General features: G+C 45.6%; 2 protein-coding genes across 13 annotated transcripts in view; both read left to right on the forward strand.

Annotated features, from left to right (window-relative positions):
• SMARCD3 (SWI/SNF related BAF chromatin remodeling complex subunit D3) overlaps positions 1 to 15736 on the forward strand; it is a 225019-nt gene that overhangs the window by 72966 nt on the left and 136317 nt on the right. The window contains exon 1 of one of the 12 annotated variants that reach the window (XM_078851904.1): positions 13394 to 13439. The exons of the other annotated variants lie outside the window; for them this stretch is intronic. The gene's annotated coding sequence lies outside the window, so the exon portion shown is untranslated. Of the gene's footprint in view, positions 1 to 13393; positions 13440 to 15736 lie in introns of those variants that run through there. 12 annotated transcript variants of the gene reach the window in all.
• On the forward strand, positions 2807 to 5439 carry LOC144930262 (uncharacterized). Its single transcript, XM_078851908.1, has 2 exons — positions 2807 to 4241; positions 4821 to 5439. Exons 1-2 carry the CDS (start codon positions 3669 to 3671, stop codon positions 4836 to 4838), a joined length of 591 nt encoding a protein of 196 aa, XP_078708034.1. The 5' UTR covers positions 2807 to 3668; the 3' UTR covers positions 4839 to 5439.

The following is a 15736-nucleotide window of genomic DNA, read 5'->3' on the forward strand; positions in this document are numbered from 1 at the left end:
TGGTGGTATTGTCAATGGAGATTTGCAGTAGTGGGGAGGGTTTGGAAGAAAGACCAGAGTTCAGTTTGGGCCACATTAAATTTAATCTTATGGTGAGACACTCCCAGAGAGACATTAGAGAGACAGGGGCCTTATGAAGGACAGGATGGACAAAGACAGAATGGGTGTAAAGAGGTAGATCTATGATTTATTTGTGTACAGATGGTAATTGAAGCTATGTGAGTAAATTAATAGAGAGAAAGGAGGAGGGGACATTATAGGGGGACTTGACAGCAACCACTGTATTAGGATGTCTAATACTTTTTATTATAAAAAATTCTTGTTACCGTTTATTGAGAAACATGAACACTTGCAGCAGGTTTTTGAGATATGGCAAGGGGAAAATCCTGTAGCTGGAGAACTGCTTTTTCTTTCTCCCATTTAGCTGAGGTACAAACTGTTGAAAAATCACCATTTCTCTTCTCTCACTTGTGTTCCTCAAGAAAATTCTGTCAGCACCAAAATAACTTGCCAAGCAAAATGAGGCCTTATTCTCAACTTGATGGCATTTCTCTGTTTGTTAGTAATGCACTAACTTTTGAACAGTGCATCTGATCAATTTTAAAATTTCAGGGAATATTCTAGGGATCAATGGCTAGAACCCTGTTGATTTTGGTGAAAATTGGAAAAGCTGAAAGGAAAAATGGGGACATGGAGCCCCTGGGATCTGGTTAGCAGCAGCTTCAAAACTGTCTAGATCACTACATGCATCCAATGAAGTGAGCTGGAGCTCACGAAAGCTTATGCTGAAATAAATTTGTTAGTCTCTAAAGTGCCACAAGTCCTCCTTTTCTTTTTGTAGATCAAAGAACTGGTTGGTGGCAGCCATTAACACCTTCCAGCATAAGAATACCTCACACCCCCACCTCCCCAGTTTTGCTGATCCTTCTAATACAGTGGAAAAATATTGACACCCTGAATAAGTTCTCTCCCAGGCAGAAAGAAAAATAAGAATGTGTGTGTTGGGGGGAGAGCTTGGTATTCGAGGCATGGTAGAATGGGGTACACAGAGCCACTGGCATAGTGGAGAAGGTGGAGTAACGGGTATAGGAGAATGTGGGGCACATGGAGCTCCTGCCATAGTGGTGAAGAGCTGATCCCTTGGCGTGTGGAGGGAGAGTGGGGGACATGAGGGACACAGAGCCCCTGGCTTGTGGTACGTGGGAGGGGGGAGGCATACAGAGCCCCAGGCATGGGAGGAATGGGGTGGCATGAAGGAGGAGAGTGGGCGTTGCAAGGAGTCCCTGAAACAGAGGGGAATGGGAAGGGAATCTTTGTAGGGGGGCATAGAAGAATGCATGGAGCCCTTGGTACATGCAATGCACTCAGCCTACAGAAACAATGAAGTATATGACCCTCTTGTAATTCAACACAAACATTCTAAAGAGCTGTGGCCACGTTGCTGCTGCAGGAGTACATCCTGCACTAGGAATGCCTGGGAGCTGGTGACGCAATTAGAGCAGCAGGAGTGGGGAAGAGAGCTGGGCTGGGCCAGGTGCTCTCTTTCTCTCGTTCGCACGCTCTCTCACGTGGCCTTTCTGCTAGGGGCATGACATGGAGTAATGCTCAATGCTCAAACCCCTGAGCTATCCCTCCCTCCAAGTACATGGAGCATTGGATGGGACTAAGTAGACCTGTTCTATTCCCAGCTTTGCCAGTGGCCTGCAGAGTGATCTTAAGTAAGTTACTTCAGCTATGGCTACACTGGCACTTTACAGCGCTGCAACTTTCTCGCTCAGGGGTGTGAAAAAACACCCCCCTGAGTGCAGCAAGTTACAGCGCTGTAAAGCGCCAGTGTAAACAGTGTCCTAAGCTGTCAAGGTTCCTTCCCCACTCTGAACGCTAGGGTACAGATCTGGGGACCTGCATGAAAACCTCCTAAGATTACTTTTACCAGCTTAGGTTAAAACTTCCCCAAGGTACAAACTATTTTACCCTTTGCCCTTGGACTTTTGCTGCCACCACCAAACGTCTAACACCGGTATTATTATTATTAGGAAAGAGTTTGTTTGGAAATGTCTTTCCCCCCAAAAATCCTCCCAAATCTTACCCCCTTTTTTCTGGGGAAGGTTTGATAAAAATCCTCACCAATTTGCGTAGGTGACCACAGACCCAAACCCTTGGATCTTAAGAACAATGAAAAAAGCATTCAGGTTCTTAAAAGAAGAATTTTAATAGAAGAAAAGTTAAAAGAATCACCTCTGTAAAATCGGGATGGTAGGGTAATTAAATTCAAAAGGGTAATGAAATTCAAAACATCTAGGCAAAAACCTTAAGTTACAAAAAGACACAAAAACTGGAATATCCATTCCATTCAGCACAGCTTATTTTCTCAGCCATTTAAAGAAATCATAATCTAATGCATATCTAGCTAGATTACTTACTAAGTTCTAAGACTCCATTCCTGTTCTGTCCCCGGCAAAAGCATCACACAGACAGACTCAGACCCTTTGTTTTTCCCACCCTCCAGCTTTGAAAGTATCTTGTCTCCTCATTGGTCATTGTGGTCAGGTGCCAGCGAGGTTATCCTAGCTTCTTAACTCTTTACAGGTGAAAGGGTTTTTCCTCTGGCCAGGAGGGATTTTAAAGGTGTTTACCCTTCCCTTTGTATTTATGACATGAGATAATCCCCTCGTGGAGGTGGAGTACCAGGAGCGCTGGGAGAGCTCTCTCCCAGCACTGGCGCGCGACCACACTCACACTTCAAAGCGCTGCTGCGGGAGTGCTCCCGCAGCAGCGCTTTGAAGTTTCAAGTGTAGCCATACCCTAAGTTTCTCTGTGTCTTCATTTCCCCATCTATAAAATGGAGATAATGAAACTGACCACCTCTGTAATGCGCTTTGAGACCTTCTGATGAAAAGAACTAGGTTTTATTATATGATCATATACTATTTTTTCCCTGGGATGCCTGCCTCATTCACTGCATAGGTTGGATGCACATGGGGCAGATTTATGGTTACGCTGGCAACAGTAGATCTGATAAATGACTGCTTCTTGACACAGCAAGTCCTGGAACCCACAAGTAGAGAGGCAATCCTTGATTTAGTCCTAAGTGGAGCTCAGGATCTGGTCCAAGAGGTGAATATAGCTGAACTACTCAGTAATAGTAACCCTAATATAATTCAATTTAAGATTCTTGTGAGGGGGAAAACACAAAGAAGCCCATCACAGTAGCATTTAACTTCAGAAAGGAGAACTACACAAAAAATGAAGAAGCTACAGTAGAACCTCAGAGTTACGAACACCTCAGGAATGGAGGTTGTTTGTAACTCTGCCCTGGTCTACACTAGGAGTTGAGGTCGAATTTAGCAGCGTTAAGTTGATTTAATCCTGCACCCGTCCACAGGATGAAGCCCTTTTTTCCGACTTAAAGGGCTCTTAAAATCGATTTCCATACTCCACCCCCGACAAGGGGATTAGCGCTTAAATCAGCCTTGCCGGGTCGAATTTGGGGTACTGTGGACGCAATTAGATGGTATTGGCCTCTGGGAGCTATCCCAGAGTGCTCCATTGTGACAGCTCTGGACAGCACTCTCAACTCAGATGCACTGGCCAGATAGACAGGAAAAGGCCCGCGAACTTTTGAATTTCAATTCCTGTTTGGCCACCGTGGCAAGCTGCAGGTGACCATGCAGAGCTTATCAGCAGAGGTGACCATGATGGAATCCCAGAATTGCAAAAGAGCTCCAGCATGGACCAAACGGGAGGTACGGGATCTGATCGCTGTATGGGGAGAGGAATCCATGCTATCAGAACTCCGTTCCAGTTTTCGAAATGCCAAAACATTTGTCAAAATCTCCCAGGGCATGAAGGACAGAGCCCGTAACAGGGACCTGAACCAGTGCCACGTGAAACTTAAGGAGCTGAGGCAAGCCTACCAGAAAACCAGAGAGGTGAACGGCCACTCCAGGTCAGAGCCCCAAACATGCCGCTTCTATGATGAGCTGCATGACATTTTAGGGGGTTCAGCCACCACTACCCCAGCTGTGTTGTTTGACTCCTTCAATGGAGATGGAGCCAACATGGAAGCAGGGTTTGGGGACGAGGAAGAAGATAATGATGAGGTTGTAGATAGCTCACAGCAAGCAAGCGGAGAAACCGGTTTTCCCGACAGCCAGGAACTGTCCTGGACCTGGAGCAAGTACCCCCTGAACCCACCCAAGGCTGCCTCCCGGACCCGCCAGGAGGAGAAGGGACCTCTGGTGAGTGTACCTTTTAAAATACTATACATGGTTTAAAAGCAAGCATGTTTAATGATTAATTTGCCCTGGCATTCGTGGCTCTCCTGGGTATACTCCCAAAGCCTTTGCAAAAGGTTTCTGGGGAAGGCAGCCTTATTGCGTCCTCCATGGTAGGACGCTTTACCACTCCAGGCCAGTAGCACGTACTCGGGAATCATTGTAGAACAAAGTATTGCAGTGTATGTTTGCTGGTGTTCAAACAACATCCGTTCTTTATCTCTCTGTGTTATCCTCAGGAGAGTGATATCATTCATGGTCACCTGGTTGAAATAGGGTGCTTTTCTTAAGGGGACACTCAGAGGTGCCCGTTCCTGCTGGGCTGTTTGCCTGTGGCTGAACAGAAATGTTCCCCGCAGTTAGCCACGGGGAGGGTGGAGGGGCTAGCCACGCGCTGGGGGGAAGCAAAATGCTACCTTGTAACGAAAGCACGTGTGCTATGTATGTAATGTTAACAGCAAGGTTTACCGTGAAAGAGTGTACCCATTGTTCTATAAAATGTGTCTTTTTAAAATACCACTGTCCCTTTTTTTTCTCCACCAGCTGCATGTGTTTCAATGATCACAGGATCGTCTCCTTCCCAGAGGCTAGCGAAGATTAGAAGGTGAAAAAAACGCACTCGTGATGAAATGTTCTCTGAGCTCATGCTGCCCTCCCACACTGACAGAGCACAGACGAATGCATGGAGGTAGACAATGTCAGAGTGCAGGAAAGCACAAAATGACCGGGAGGAGAGGTGGTGGGCTGAAAGGTGATGGCAGAGTGATGAGAGGAGGCAGGATTCAATGCTGAGGCTGCTGGAGGATCAAACCAATATGCTCCAGCGTATAGTTGAGTTGCAGGAAAGGCAGCTGGAGCACAGACCGCTGCTACTGCCCCCGTGTAACCAACCACTCTCCTCCCCAAGTTCCATAGCCTCCTCACCCAGATGCCAAGAATGCGGTGCGGGGGCCTCCGGCCACTCAGCCACTCCACCACAGAGGATTGCCCAAGCAACAGAAGGCTGGCATTCAATAAGTTTTAAAATTGTAAACTTTTAAAGTGCTGTGTGGCCTTGTCCTTCCCTCCTCCACCACCTCTCCTGGTGCTTCTCTCCTCCACCACCCCTCCTGGGCTACCTTGGTAGTTATCCCCCTATTTTTGTGATGAATGAATAAAGAATGCATGAATGTGAAGCAACAATGACTTTATTGCCTCTGCAAGTGGTGATCGAAGGGAGGTGGGAAGGGTGGTTAGCTTACAGGGAAGTAGAGTGAATCAAGGGGCGGGGGGTTTCATCAAGAAGAAACAAACAGAACTTTCACACCGTAGCCTGTCCAGTCATGAAACTGGTTTTCAAAGCTTCTCTGATGCACACCGCGCCCTCCTGTGCTCTTCTAACCACCCTGGTGTCTGGCTGTGCGAAACCAGCAGCCAGACGATTCGCCTCAACCTCCCACCCCGCCATAAACTTCTCCCCCTTACTCTCACAGATATTGTGGAGCGCACAGCAAGCAGTAATAACAGTGGGAATATTGGTTTCACTGAGGTCTAACCGAGTCAGTAAACTGCACCAGCACGCTTTTAAACATCCAAATGCACATTCTACCACCATTCTGCACTTGCTCAGCCTGTAGTTGAACAGCTCCTGACTACTGTCCAGGCTGCCTATGTACGGCTTCATGAGCCATGGCATTAAGGGGTAGGCTGGGTCCCCAAGGATAACTATAGGCATTTCAACATCCCCAACAGTTATTTTCTGGTCTGGGAATAAAGTCCCTTCCTGCAGCTTTTGAAACAGACCAGAGTTCCTGAAGATGCGAGCGTCATGTACCTTTCCCAGCCATCCCACGTTGATGTTGGTGAAACGTCCCTTGTGATCCACCAGTGCTTGCAGCACTATTGAAAAGTACCCCTTGCGGTTTATGTACTCGGCGGCTTGATGCTCCGGTGCCAAGATAGGGATATGGATTCCATCTATTACCCCACCACAGTTAGGGAATCCCATTGCAGCAAAGCCATCCACTATGACCTGCACATTTCCCAGGGTCACTACCCTTGATATCAACAGATCTTTGATTGCTTTGGCTACTTGCATCACAGCAGCCCCCACAGTAGATTTGCCCACTCCAAATTGATTCCCGACTGACCGGTAGCTATCTGGCGTTGCAAGCTTCCACAGGGCTATTGCCACTCACTTCTCAACTGTGAGGGCTGCTCTCATCTTGGTATTCATGCACTTCAGGGCAGGGGAAAGCAAGTCACAAAGTTCCATGAAAGTGCCCTTATGCATGCGAAAGTTTCGCAGCCACTGGGAATTGTCCCAGACCTACAACACTATGTGGTCCCACCAGTCTGTGCTTGTTTCCTGGGCCCAGAATCAGCGTTCCACGGCATGAACCTGCCCCATTAGCACCATGATGCCCACATTGGCAGGGCCCATGCTTTGAGAGAAGTCTGTGTCCATGTCCTCATCACTCACGTCACCGCGCTGATGTCACCTACTCGCCCGGTATCGCTTTGCCAGGTTCTGGTGCTGCATATACTGCTGGATAATGCGTGTGGTGTTTAATGTGCTCCTAATTGCCAAAGTGAGTTGAGCGGGCTCCATGCTTGCCATGGTATGGCGTCCGCACAGAAAAAAGGTGCGGAACGATTGTCTGCCATTGCTCTGATGGAGGGAGGGGCAACTGATGTCATGGCTTACAGGGAATTAAAATCAACAAAGGGGGTGGCTTTACATCAACGAGTATTTCAGGCAGGACTTCATGGAGGGAGCAAATAAGTACAAAACAAATCTGGTCTATTTCTTGTTTTGATCCACTCCACCTATCTTTTACATCTTTGGCTGGCAGCAGATGGTGCAGAAGGACTGCAAGCCATCCACATCTCTTGGCTGCTCGGCAGAAGATGGTACAATAGGACTGCTGGCCGTCCATATTGCCTGCCTGCTCACCAAAAGATGGTAGGATAGGACTGCCTGCAGGACTAAAGAGAGTGACCTGATCGAGTCACTCCACTACGCTGGAGGGGAGGGATAGGATACAGAAGGACCTAGACCAATTGGAAGATTGGGCCAAAAGGAATCTGATGAGGTTCAATCAGGATAAGTGCAGGGTCCTGCACTTAGGACGGAAGAACCCAATGCACAGCTACAGACTAGGGACCGAATGGCTAGGCAGCAGTTCTGCGGAAAAGGACCTAGGGGTGACAGTGGACGAGAAGCTGGATATGAGTCAGCAGTGTGCCCTTGTTGCCAAGAAGGCCAATGGCATTTTGGGATGTATAAGTAGGGGCATAGCGAGCAGATTGAGGGACGTGATCGTTCCCCTCTATTCGACATTGGTGAGGCCTCATCTGGAGTACTGTGTCCAGTTTTGGGCCCCACACTTCAAGAAGGATGTGGATAAATTGGAGAGAGTCCAGCGAAGGGCAACAAAAATGATTAGGGGACTGGAACACATGAGTTATGAGGAGAGGCTGAGGGAGCTGGGATTGTTTAGCCTGCAGAAGAGAAGAATGAGGGGGGATTTGATAGCTGCTTTCAACTACGTGAAAGGGGGTTCCAAAGAGGATGGCTCTAGACTGTTCTCAATGGTAGCAGATGACAGAACGAGGAGTAATGGTCTCAAGTTGCAGTGGGGGAGGTTTAGATTGGATATTAGGAAAAACTTTTTCACTAAGAGGGTGGTGAAACACTGGAATGCGTTACCTAGGGAGGTGGTAGAATCTCCTTCCTTAGAGGTTTTTAAGGTCAGGCTTGACAAAGCCCTGGCTGGGATGATTTAACTGGGAATTGGTCCTGCTTTGAGCAGGGGGTTGGACTAGATGACCTTCTGGGGTCCCTTCCAACCCTGATATTCTATGATTCTATAATGTAGTCCCTGCACCCATGTCTGCCCAGGCGCTCCTGGCTGACGTGGCCAGGAGCACCTCGGACATGACGATGATGGCTATCAGTCCTCTTGTACTGCCTCGTCTGCTGCCACAAGGCAATGGGTTGCTGCTGCTGTGTAGCAATGCAGTACCGCGTCTGCCAGCACCCAGGAGACATATGGTGACAGTGAGCTGAGCGGGCTCCATGCTTGCCGTGGTATGGCGTCTGCACAGGTAACTCATGAAAAAAGGCGCGAAACGATTGTCTGCCGTTGCTTTCACAGAGGGAGGGAGGGAAGGAGGGCCTGATGACATATACCCAGAACCACCCGTGACAATGTTTTTTGCCCCATCAGGCATTGGGATCTCAACCCAGAATTCCAATGGACAGCGGAGACTGCGGGAACTGTGGGATAGCTACCCACAGTGCAACACTCCGGAAGTTGACGCTAGCCTCGGTACTGTGGAAGCACTCCGCCGAGTTAATGCACTTAATGCACTTAGAGCATTTTGTGTGGGGACACACACAATCGACTATTTAAAAACGATTTCTAAAAAACCAACTTTTATAAATTCGACTTAATTTCGTAGTGTAGACATACCCTCTGAAATGTTCGTAACCCTGTACAAAACATTATGGTGGTTCTTTTAAAAGTTTACAACTGAACATTGACTTAATAGAGCTTTGAAACTTTACTATGCAAATGAAAAATTCTGCTTTCCCTTTTTTTTAGTAGTTTACGTTTACGTACTGCACTGTATTTGCTTTTTTTTATTTGGTCTCTGATGCTGCCTGATTGTGTACTTCCAGTTCCAAACAAGGTATATGGCTGACTGGTCAGTTTGTAACTCTGGTGTTCGTAACTCTGATGTTCTTCTGTAGTTAAATGGAAAGTAAAAGGTAAAGTCACAAAAGTGAAATTCCTGCAAGCTGCATGAAAACTTAAAAAAAACCCGCCATAATAAAATCTCAGATTAAATGTATATCCCAAATTAAAAATACATAGTAAGAGGACCAAAAACGAGTCACCATGGCTAAACAAAGTAAGAGAAGCAGCAGTTAGAGGCAAAAAGGCATCCTTTAAAAATTAGAAGTCAAATCCTACTGAGGAAAATGGAAAGGAGCAAAACTCTGGCAAGTCTAGTGTAAAAGTATAATTAGGCAGGGCAAAAAAGAATTTGAAGAGCAACTAGCAAAATACTCAAAAACAAACAGCAAAAAAAATGTAAATACATAAGAAGCGGGCCAAACAGTCAGTAGGGCCACTGGACAATCAAGGTGCTAAAGGAGCACTTGAGGAAGATAAGGCCATTGTCGAGAAGCTAAAAGAATTCTTTGCATCAATCTTCACTGCCAAGGATGTGAGGGAGAGTCCCAAAGCCTGAGCCATTCTTTTTAGGTGACAAATCTGAGGAACTGTTCCTGATTGAGGTGTCAATAGAGGTTTTGGAACAAATTGATAAATACACAATAATAAGTCACCAGGATCAGATGGTATTCACCCAAGAGTTCTGAATGAACTCAAATGTGAAATTGCAGAACTATTAAGTGTGGTATGTTAACCTATCATTTAAATCAGCTTCTGTACCAGATGACTGGAGGAGAGCTAATGTGATAACAATTTTTGAAAAAGGCTCTAGAGGCAACCCATCGGTGCTAGGCCAATTGGTTGAAACTATAGTGAAGAACAGAATTATCGGACACACAGATGAACACGATTTGTTGGGAAAGTGTCAGCATGGCTTTTGTAAAGTGAAGCCATTCCTCACCAATCTATTGAACAGTGGTTTTCAAGCTGATGTCCATGGACTTCTGGGGGTCCGCAGGCTACGTCTAAGGGGCCTGTGAAAGGTTGTCATTACCATAGAGCAGTGGTTTTCAACCTGTGGTCCGCGGCCCTCTGCAGCTTCGCAGACTATCTAAGATTGCCAGAGGGGTCCACATCTCCCTTTGACATTTTTTAGGGGTCTGCAAATGAAAAAAGGTTGAAAATCACTGTATTAGAATTATTTGAGGGGGTCAACAAATGTGTAGAAGGTGATCCAGTGGATGTACCTGAACTTTAAGAAAGCCTTTGACAAGGTCCCTCACGGAAGACTCTTAGTATGCAGTCATGGGATAAGAGAGACAGTGCTCTCATGGTCAGTAGCTGGTTAAAAGAGAGGAAACAAAGGGTAAGAATAAAAGATCAATTTTCATAATGGTGAGAGAGTGGTGTCCATATTCATAAATGATCTGGAAAAAGGCCTAAACACTGAGGTAGCAAAATTTGCAGACATACAAAATTATACAAGATAGTTAAGTCCAAAGCAGACTGTGAAGAGTTACAAAGGAATCTCAGAAAACTGGGTGACTGGGCAACAAAATGGCAGATGAAATTCAGTGCTGATAAATGCAAAATAATGCACATTGGAAAACATAATAAAAGCCATACATACAAAATGATGGGATCTAAATTAGCTGTTACCACTCAAGAAACCCATTGTGGAGTCTTTGTGGTTAGTTCTATGAAAACATTCACTTAATGTGCAGAGGCAGTCAAAAAAGCTAACAATGTTAGCAACCATTAGGAAAGGGATAGATAATACAGTAAGACAGAAAATATCATACTACCATGATATATACCAATGGTACATCCACAGCTTGAATACTGCATGCAGTTCTGGTCACCTCATCTCAAAAAAGATACAAGAGAAGGGCAACAAAAATGATTAAGGGTATGAAACAGCTTCCCTATGAGGAGAGATTTAAAAGACTGGGATTTTTCATCTTGGAAAAGGGATGACTAAGGGGGGAAATATGACAGATATCTATAAAAACTTGAATGGTGTGGAGAAAGTGACTAAGGAGGTGTTATTTACTTCTTCTCATAAGGTAAGAACTAGGGATCACCAAATGAAATTAATAGGCAGCAGGTTTAAAACAAAAGGAATGTTAAAACAAAAGGAATTCACACAATGCACATTCAACCTGTGGAACTCATTGCCAGGGGATGTTGTGAGGGCCAAAACTATAATGGGGTTCACAAAGAATGAGATAAATTCATGGATGATAGGTCCATCAATAGCTATTAGCTTAAATGGTCAGGGATGCAACCCCATGCTCTGGGTGGCTGTAGCCTCTGACTTCTAGAAGCTGGGAGTGGACGACAGGTGACGGATCACTCCATGATTGCCTGGTCTGTTCATTCCCTGTGAAGCACCTGCCATTGGCCACAGTGAGAAGACAAGATACTGGGTTAGATGGATCATTGGTCTGACCCAGTATGGCCATTCTTATGGTGTTACCTAACTTTTGAGGGTTTGACTTTCTTTTAATTTATCTTTAATTTTTTTGGGGGGATTATTAGAATGAATGAGAATAATTAGTTAAATTAGGGTAAAAATGTATATAGAGATCTAATCCCTTTCTGCTTTAGGGCATAATAAATAAACCAACCACAAACTGGATTAAGAACAAATTTAACTTGTGAGATTATTCCATAACTGCAAACAAAACCCCAAAACAGAAGCCATAATGGATACCTTCCTCTTAAGCATCTGAGACTGGTGGAAATGGAATATTGAATTACATGTGCCACCAGTCTGATCTGATACTGCACGTCCTGTGTTCCTGTCTGCAGACTCAGGCAGACAGTGTTGCGTTGTGGTCACATCCAGAAGGTTCTTTCATAACCATAAGGACTAAACTTTTGTTTTGTTTTTAACGAAAGCTTAAATTCTATAGCGAGTAAAGAGAAAAGGAGTACTTGTGGCACCTTAGAGACTAACCGATTTATTTGAGCATAAGCTTTCGTGAGCTACAGCTCACTTCATCGGATGCATGCAGTGGAAAATACAGTGAGGAGATTTATGTACACACAGACCATGAAAAAATGGGTGTTTATCATACACATTGTAAGGAGAGTGATCACTTAAGATGAGCTATTACCAGCAGGAGAGTGGGGTGGGGGGGGAGAGAAAACCTTTTGAAGTGATAATCAAGGTGGGCCATTTCCAGCACATTTTCAGGAGTTAACAAGAACGTCTGAGGAACAGTGGCGGGATGGGAGGGGGGGAATAAACAAGGGGAAATAGTTTTACTTTGTACAATGACTCAACCACTCCCAGTCTCTATTCAAGCCTAAGTAATAGCTCATCTTAAGTGATCACTCTCCTTACAATGTGTATGATAAACACCCTTTTTTTCATGGTCTCTGTGTACATAAATCTCCTCACTGTATTTTCCACTGCATGCATCCGATGAAGTGAGCTGTAGCTCACGAAAGCTTATGCTCAGATAAATTGATTAGTCTCTAAAAAATGCCACAAGTACTCCTTTTCTTTTTGCGAATACAGACTAACACGGCTGCTACTCTGAAACCTGTCTATAGCGAGTGTTTTTCAGACTGCTCCTGAGTGGATTTGTCACATCCAGTTCTAAATAAGCGTGTCAAAATGTCCTTAAAATATCCCAGATTCTGCTTTATATCTATATTTTAGGTAAGAAAGGCCCAGGTCTGGGGACTTACGACTCTAGGAAAGACTGGGCCCAGGGAAGGAGGATGGAGGGAATGAGGTGTCTCTGTTACTGCTCCTCAGACTACTAAAATGCTTTCACGTAGGGGCCAAAAAGCAATTAGTAAAAGGAACAGGAAAACAAGGTGGGTGCAAAGCTTGTTTGATCTCCGTGTGTCCCCCAGGCAAGACAGGTCTCTCCCTGTATCCCACAGTGAACACTGGGGGAGGAGGGTCTCTTCCCCCCTTTAGAGAATGCTATGGGGATGGAGATCTCCCTTCTCCCCCTCCCACAGATAAGGCTGTGAGCTCCTTCTCCCTCCCTCTCCCCACCAGAGTACTGCAGCTTTCTCTCTGTCTCTGTCAAGGCCTCCACAGAGAACACTCCAGGTCTCCAGCTTCTGCCTGAGCGTGAATGGTTTCCTTGTTCCTGGGCACTGAGACCCTGCGCTGCCTCCTGTGGGTCCCACTCTGTGGGAATAGGGACACTCAGGGCATTCTCAGGGGGTTGGTGTGTGCTATGAGAGTAGGTCATTGTGAGGTGCACAAGCCATGTTTTCTGGGACAGAAGGAGTTAACTTTCCTAGTCCATCCTTCCTCACCCTCCTTCTCTCCCTCCCTCCCTCCAGCTGCTGCCTTTTGAGTCCTGCAGCTAGGCCAGGGGCTGACCTTCACAGAGAGAGTTTGCTCACTGAGCATGCTCACTTCCTTCTGCTGGCTCTCATCTGCTCCAGGGACCCCAGTGCTCACAGGCAGCGTCCTGCTGGGAAGGAATGTGTACAGCACATCCCGGCTCCAGGCTCACCACAGGTCAGGGGCCCAGGCTGCCTTTGTGCTCCAGCTGTGGGACCACTAGCTCCTGCTCCCTGGCTCTCCCTGCCTGCACTGCTGGGAGAAAAGCCGTTGCCATTTGGTGCTGTTGGTGCTTCAGTGACTGAAGGAGAGATGGGGGGACATTAAGGGGGATTCCTGTTTTGACTGCTGCAGCAGCCAGCACTGGCTGAGGCAAGGCGTAGCCCTACACCACAAGACACTCCTTTCACACATTCATTGCTCAAATACTACAGTGACGGGGGCTGAGTAGGGATTGGGGTGCGTTTATGATAAATAGATTTGGATGAGGTTCTGCTTTTTGTGGCATTGGGATGAAGGTCTATCATAAACTTGTGGGAGTGCTATAAACACCTGAAACAGAGGAGCTAGACAATAAATGTCTTTTCTTACATCAGCTAGGCTGATTCTGGAGAGCTGTGTCTTTGCAACCTCATGTCTTGCCGTGTGGCTGAGTGACAGCAGTTTTAATATCCTCTGTGTGTGTTGAGCCTTTGTATCTGCCTGTATATTTGTGTGTCTGTCTGTGTAAATGATGTATTTATCTTTTTTGTTTAGATATATTTGATTATATAAGGGGGAGACTATATTAGAAGGGTTATTTATTATAGCTCCCATCCAATCATACAGAAGATGGGAATGAATTAGGAGATTTTTATATCTATTTCATATTGTGATCTCTCTGAGGCTGGAATTGTTAATAGATTCATAGAGTTTAAGGCCACAAGGGACCGTTAGATCATATAGTCTGACCTCCTGGATAGCACAGACCAGTATATTTCACCCTATTACCCCTGCATTGAGTCCAGTCACTCGTTAGCTAATGTATCTTACAGGAAGGCATCCAGTCTGGATTTGGTTAATTAACTCTGTGTTAGTTATTGGTATAGTGATTTATAAAATGGGCACTAATTGGGATCCAAATTAGAAATAATAGGAATACCTTTAGAGAGAGATGTTTCAATAATCCTATTGCTACTGAAGTTGGTGATTTCCCCAAAGATGGCAGCAACCAGAGATGGATGTGTTTTGTGATGAGGACTTGGCAGTGTTTGTTGTGCTACCACAAAGGGCTAGACAAAGGGCTAGAAAGGATGGCCCATGCATTTCAGTATGCTTTTGGGACCTGAAAGGGAGATGAGACTGAAGAGATACAAGCCAGATGCTGCCTCACCAAAAATGGAGGAGACACACAGTTGTCTGAAACCAGATCACGGGTGTGTTTTGTCTAAGCCACAGACAATATCTCAGGAATGGGTGATCTGCTGGATGAAGACATGCTGGTCTGCTGGGCAGGTTCCTTCTGAGAGAGCTAGTTGACAGAAGATCCCATCTTCCTAGCATTTCTGGTATTCCTGCAGAGATCCCTGGGTACTAGTGCTTGGGTTAGGGCCACGCTGAAGAGTTAAGAAGTCCTATTTCCCCTGTATGTGAGGGCCTGAGGGATTTGGGGAATTGATACATTAACCCAGAGATGCCTGTGACTTGCTGCTCAGTTCCAGCTTACTCAGTATTTCCTCTAAAAAGAAAAGGAGTACTTATGGCACCTTAGAGACTAACCAATTTATTTGAGCATAAGCTTTCGTGAGCTACAGCTCACTTCATCGGATGCATACTGTGGAAAGTTCCGATAAAATGCAGCCGATGAAGTGAGCTGTAGCTCACGAAAGCTTATGCTCAGATAAATTAGTTAGTCTCTAAGGTGCCACAAGTACTCCTTTTCTTTTTGCGAATACAGACTAACACGGCTGTTACTCTGAAACCAGTATTTCCTCTGTGGGTTTGGTTCTCAGTACAATGGTCTAGGCAGTGATATATTTGAGATCAGGTAATTTCCCTGCTCATAGTCTGACCAGACAATTCTTAGCCCCTAAACAAGAATCTCCAGCTGAAGAATAGGATAAACCCCTCTTGTAACCTGGCAACATCTCCTGTATTGCTGTGGTAGGCAAACAGCAGAATGTCAACCCTTCACAAGCTGCAGACATGCAAGAAGCAGTCAGTAAGCAGATTGCTGCCCCAGGCCACCACTGTCCATTCTACCATTATGGAAGAGCCAGCCCTGCTGAGTAGGGAATGGCTGCTATGTCTGTCTACAGTCACTGAATTGCCAGTGTCTAACTCATTTGCTGGGTGAAGTCTTAGGGCATCTGCAGTATGAAATGGGCTGTAAAATCTATATTACCTCAGCCACCTTGTCACTCTAATGTCCTGGAGTTGATATGGCTACAACAACACTGCATACATATGTAAAATCCATAGTCAATGTCTTTTTA

This window comes from Lepidochelys kempii, chromosome 2 (assembly GCF_965140285.1).
Source record: "Lepidochelys kempii isolate rLepKem1 chromosome 2, rLepKem1.hap1, whole genome shotgun sequence".
NCBI classification, from domain to species: domain Eukaryota; kingdom Metazoa; phylum Chordata; order Testudines; family Cheloniidae; genus Lepidochelys; species Lepidochelys kempii.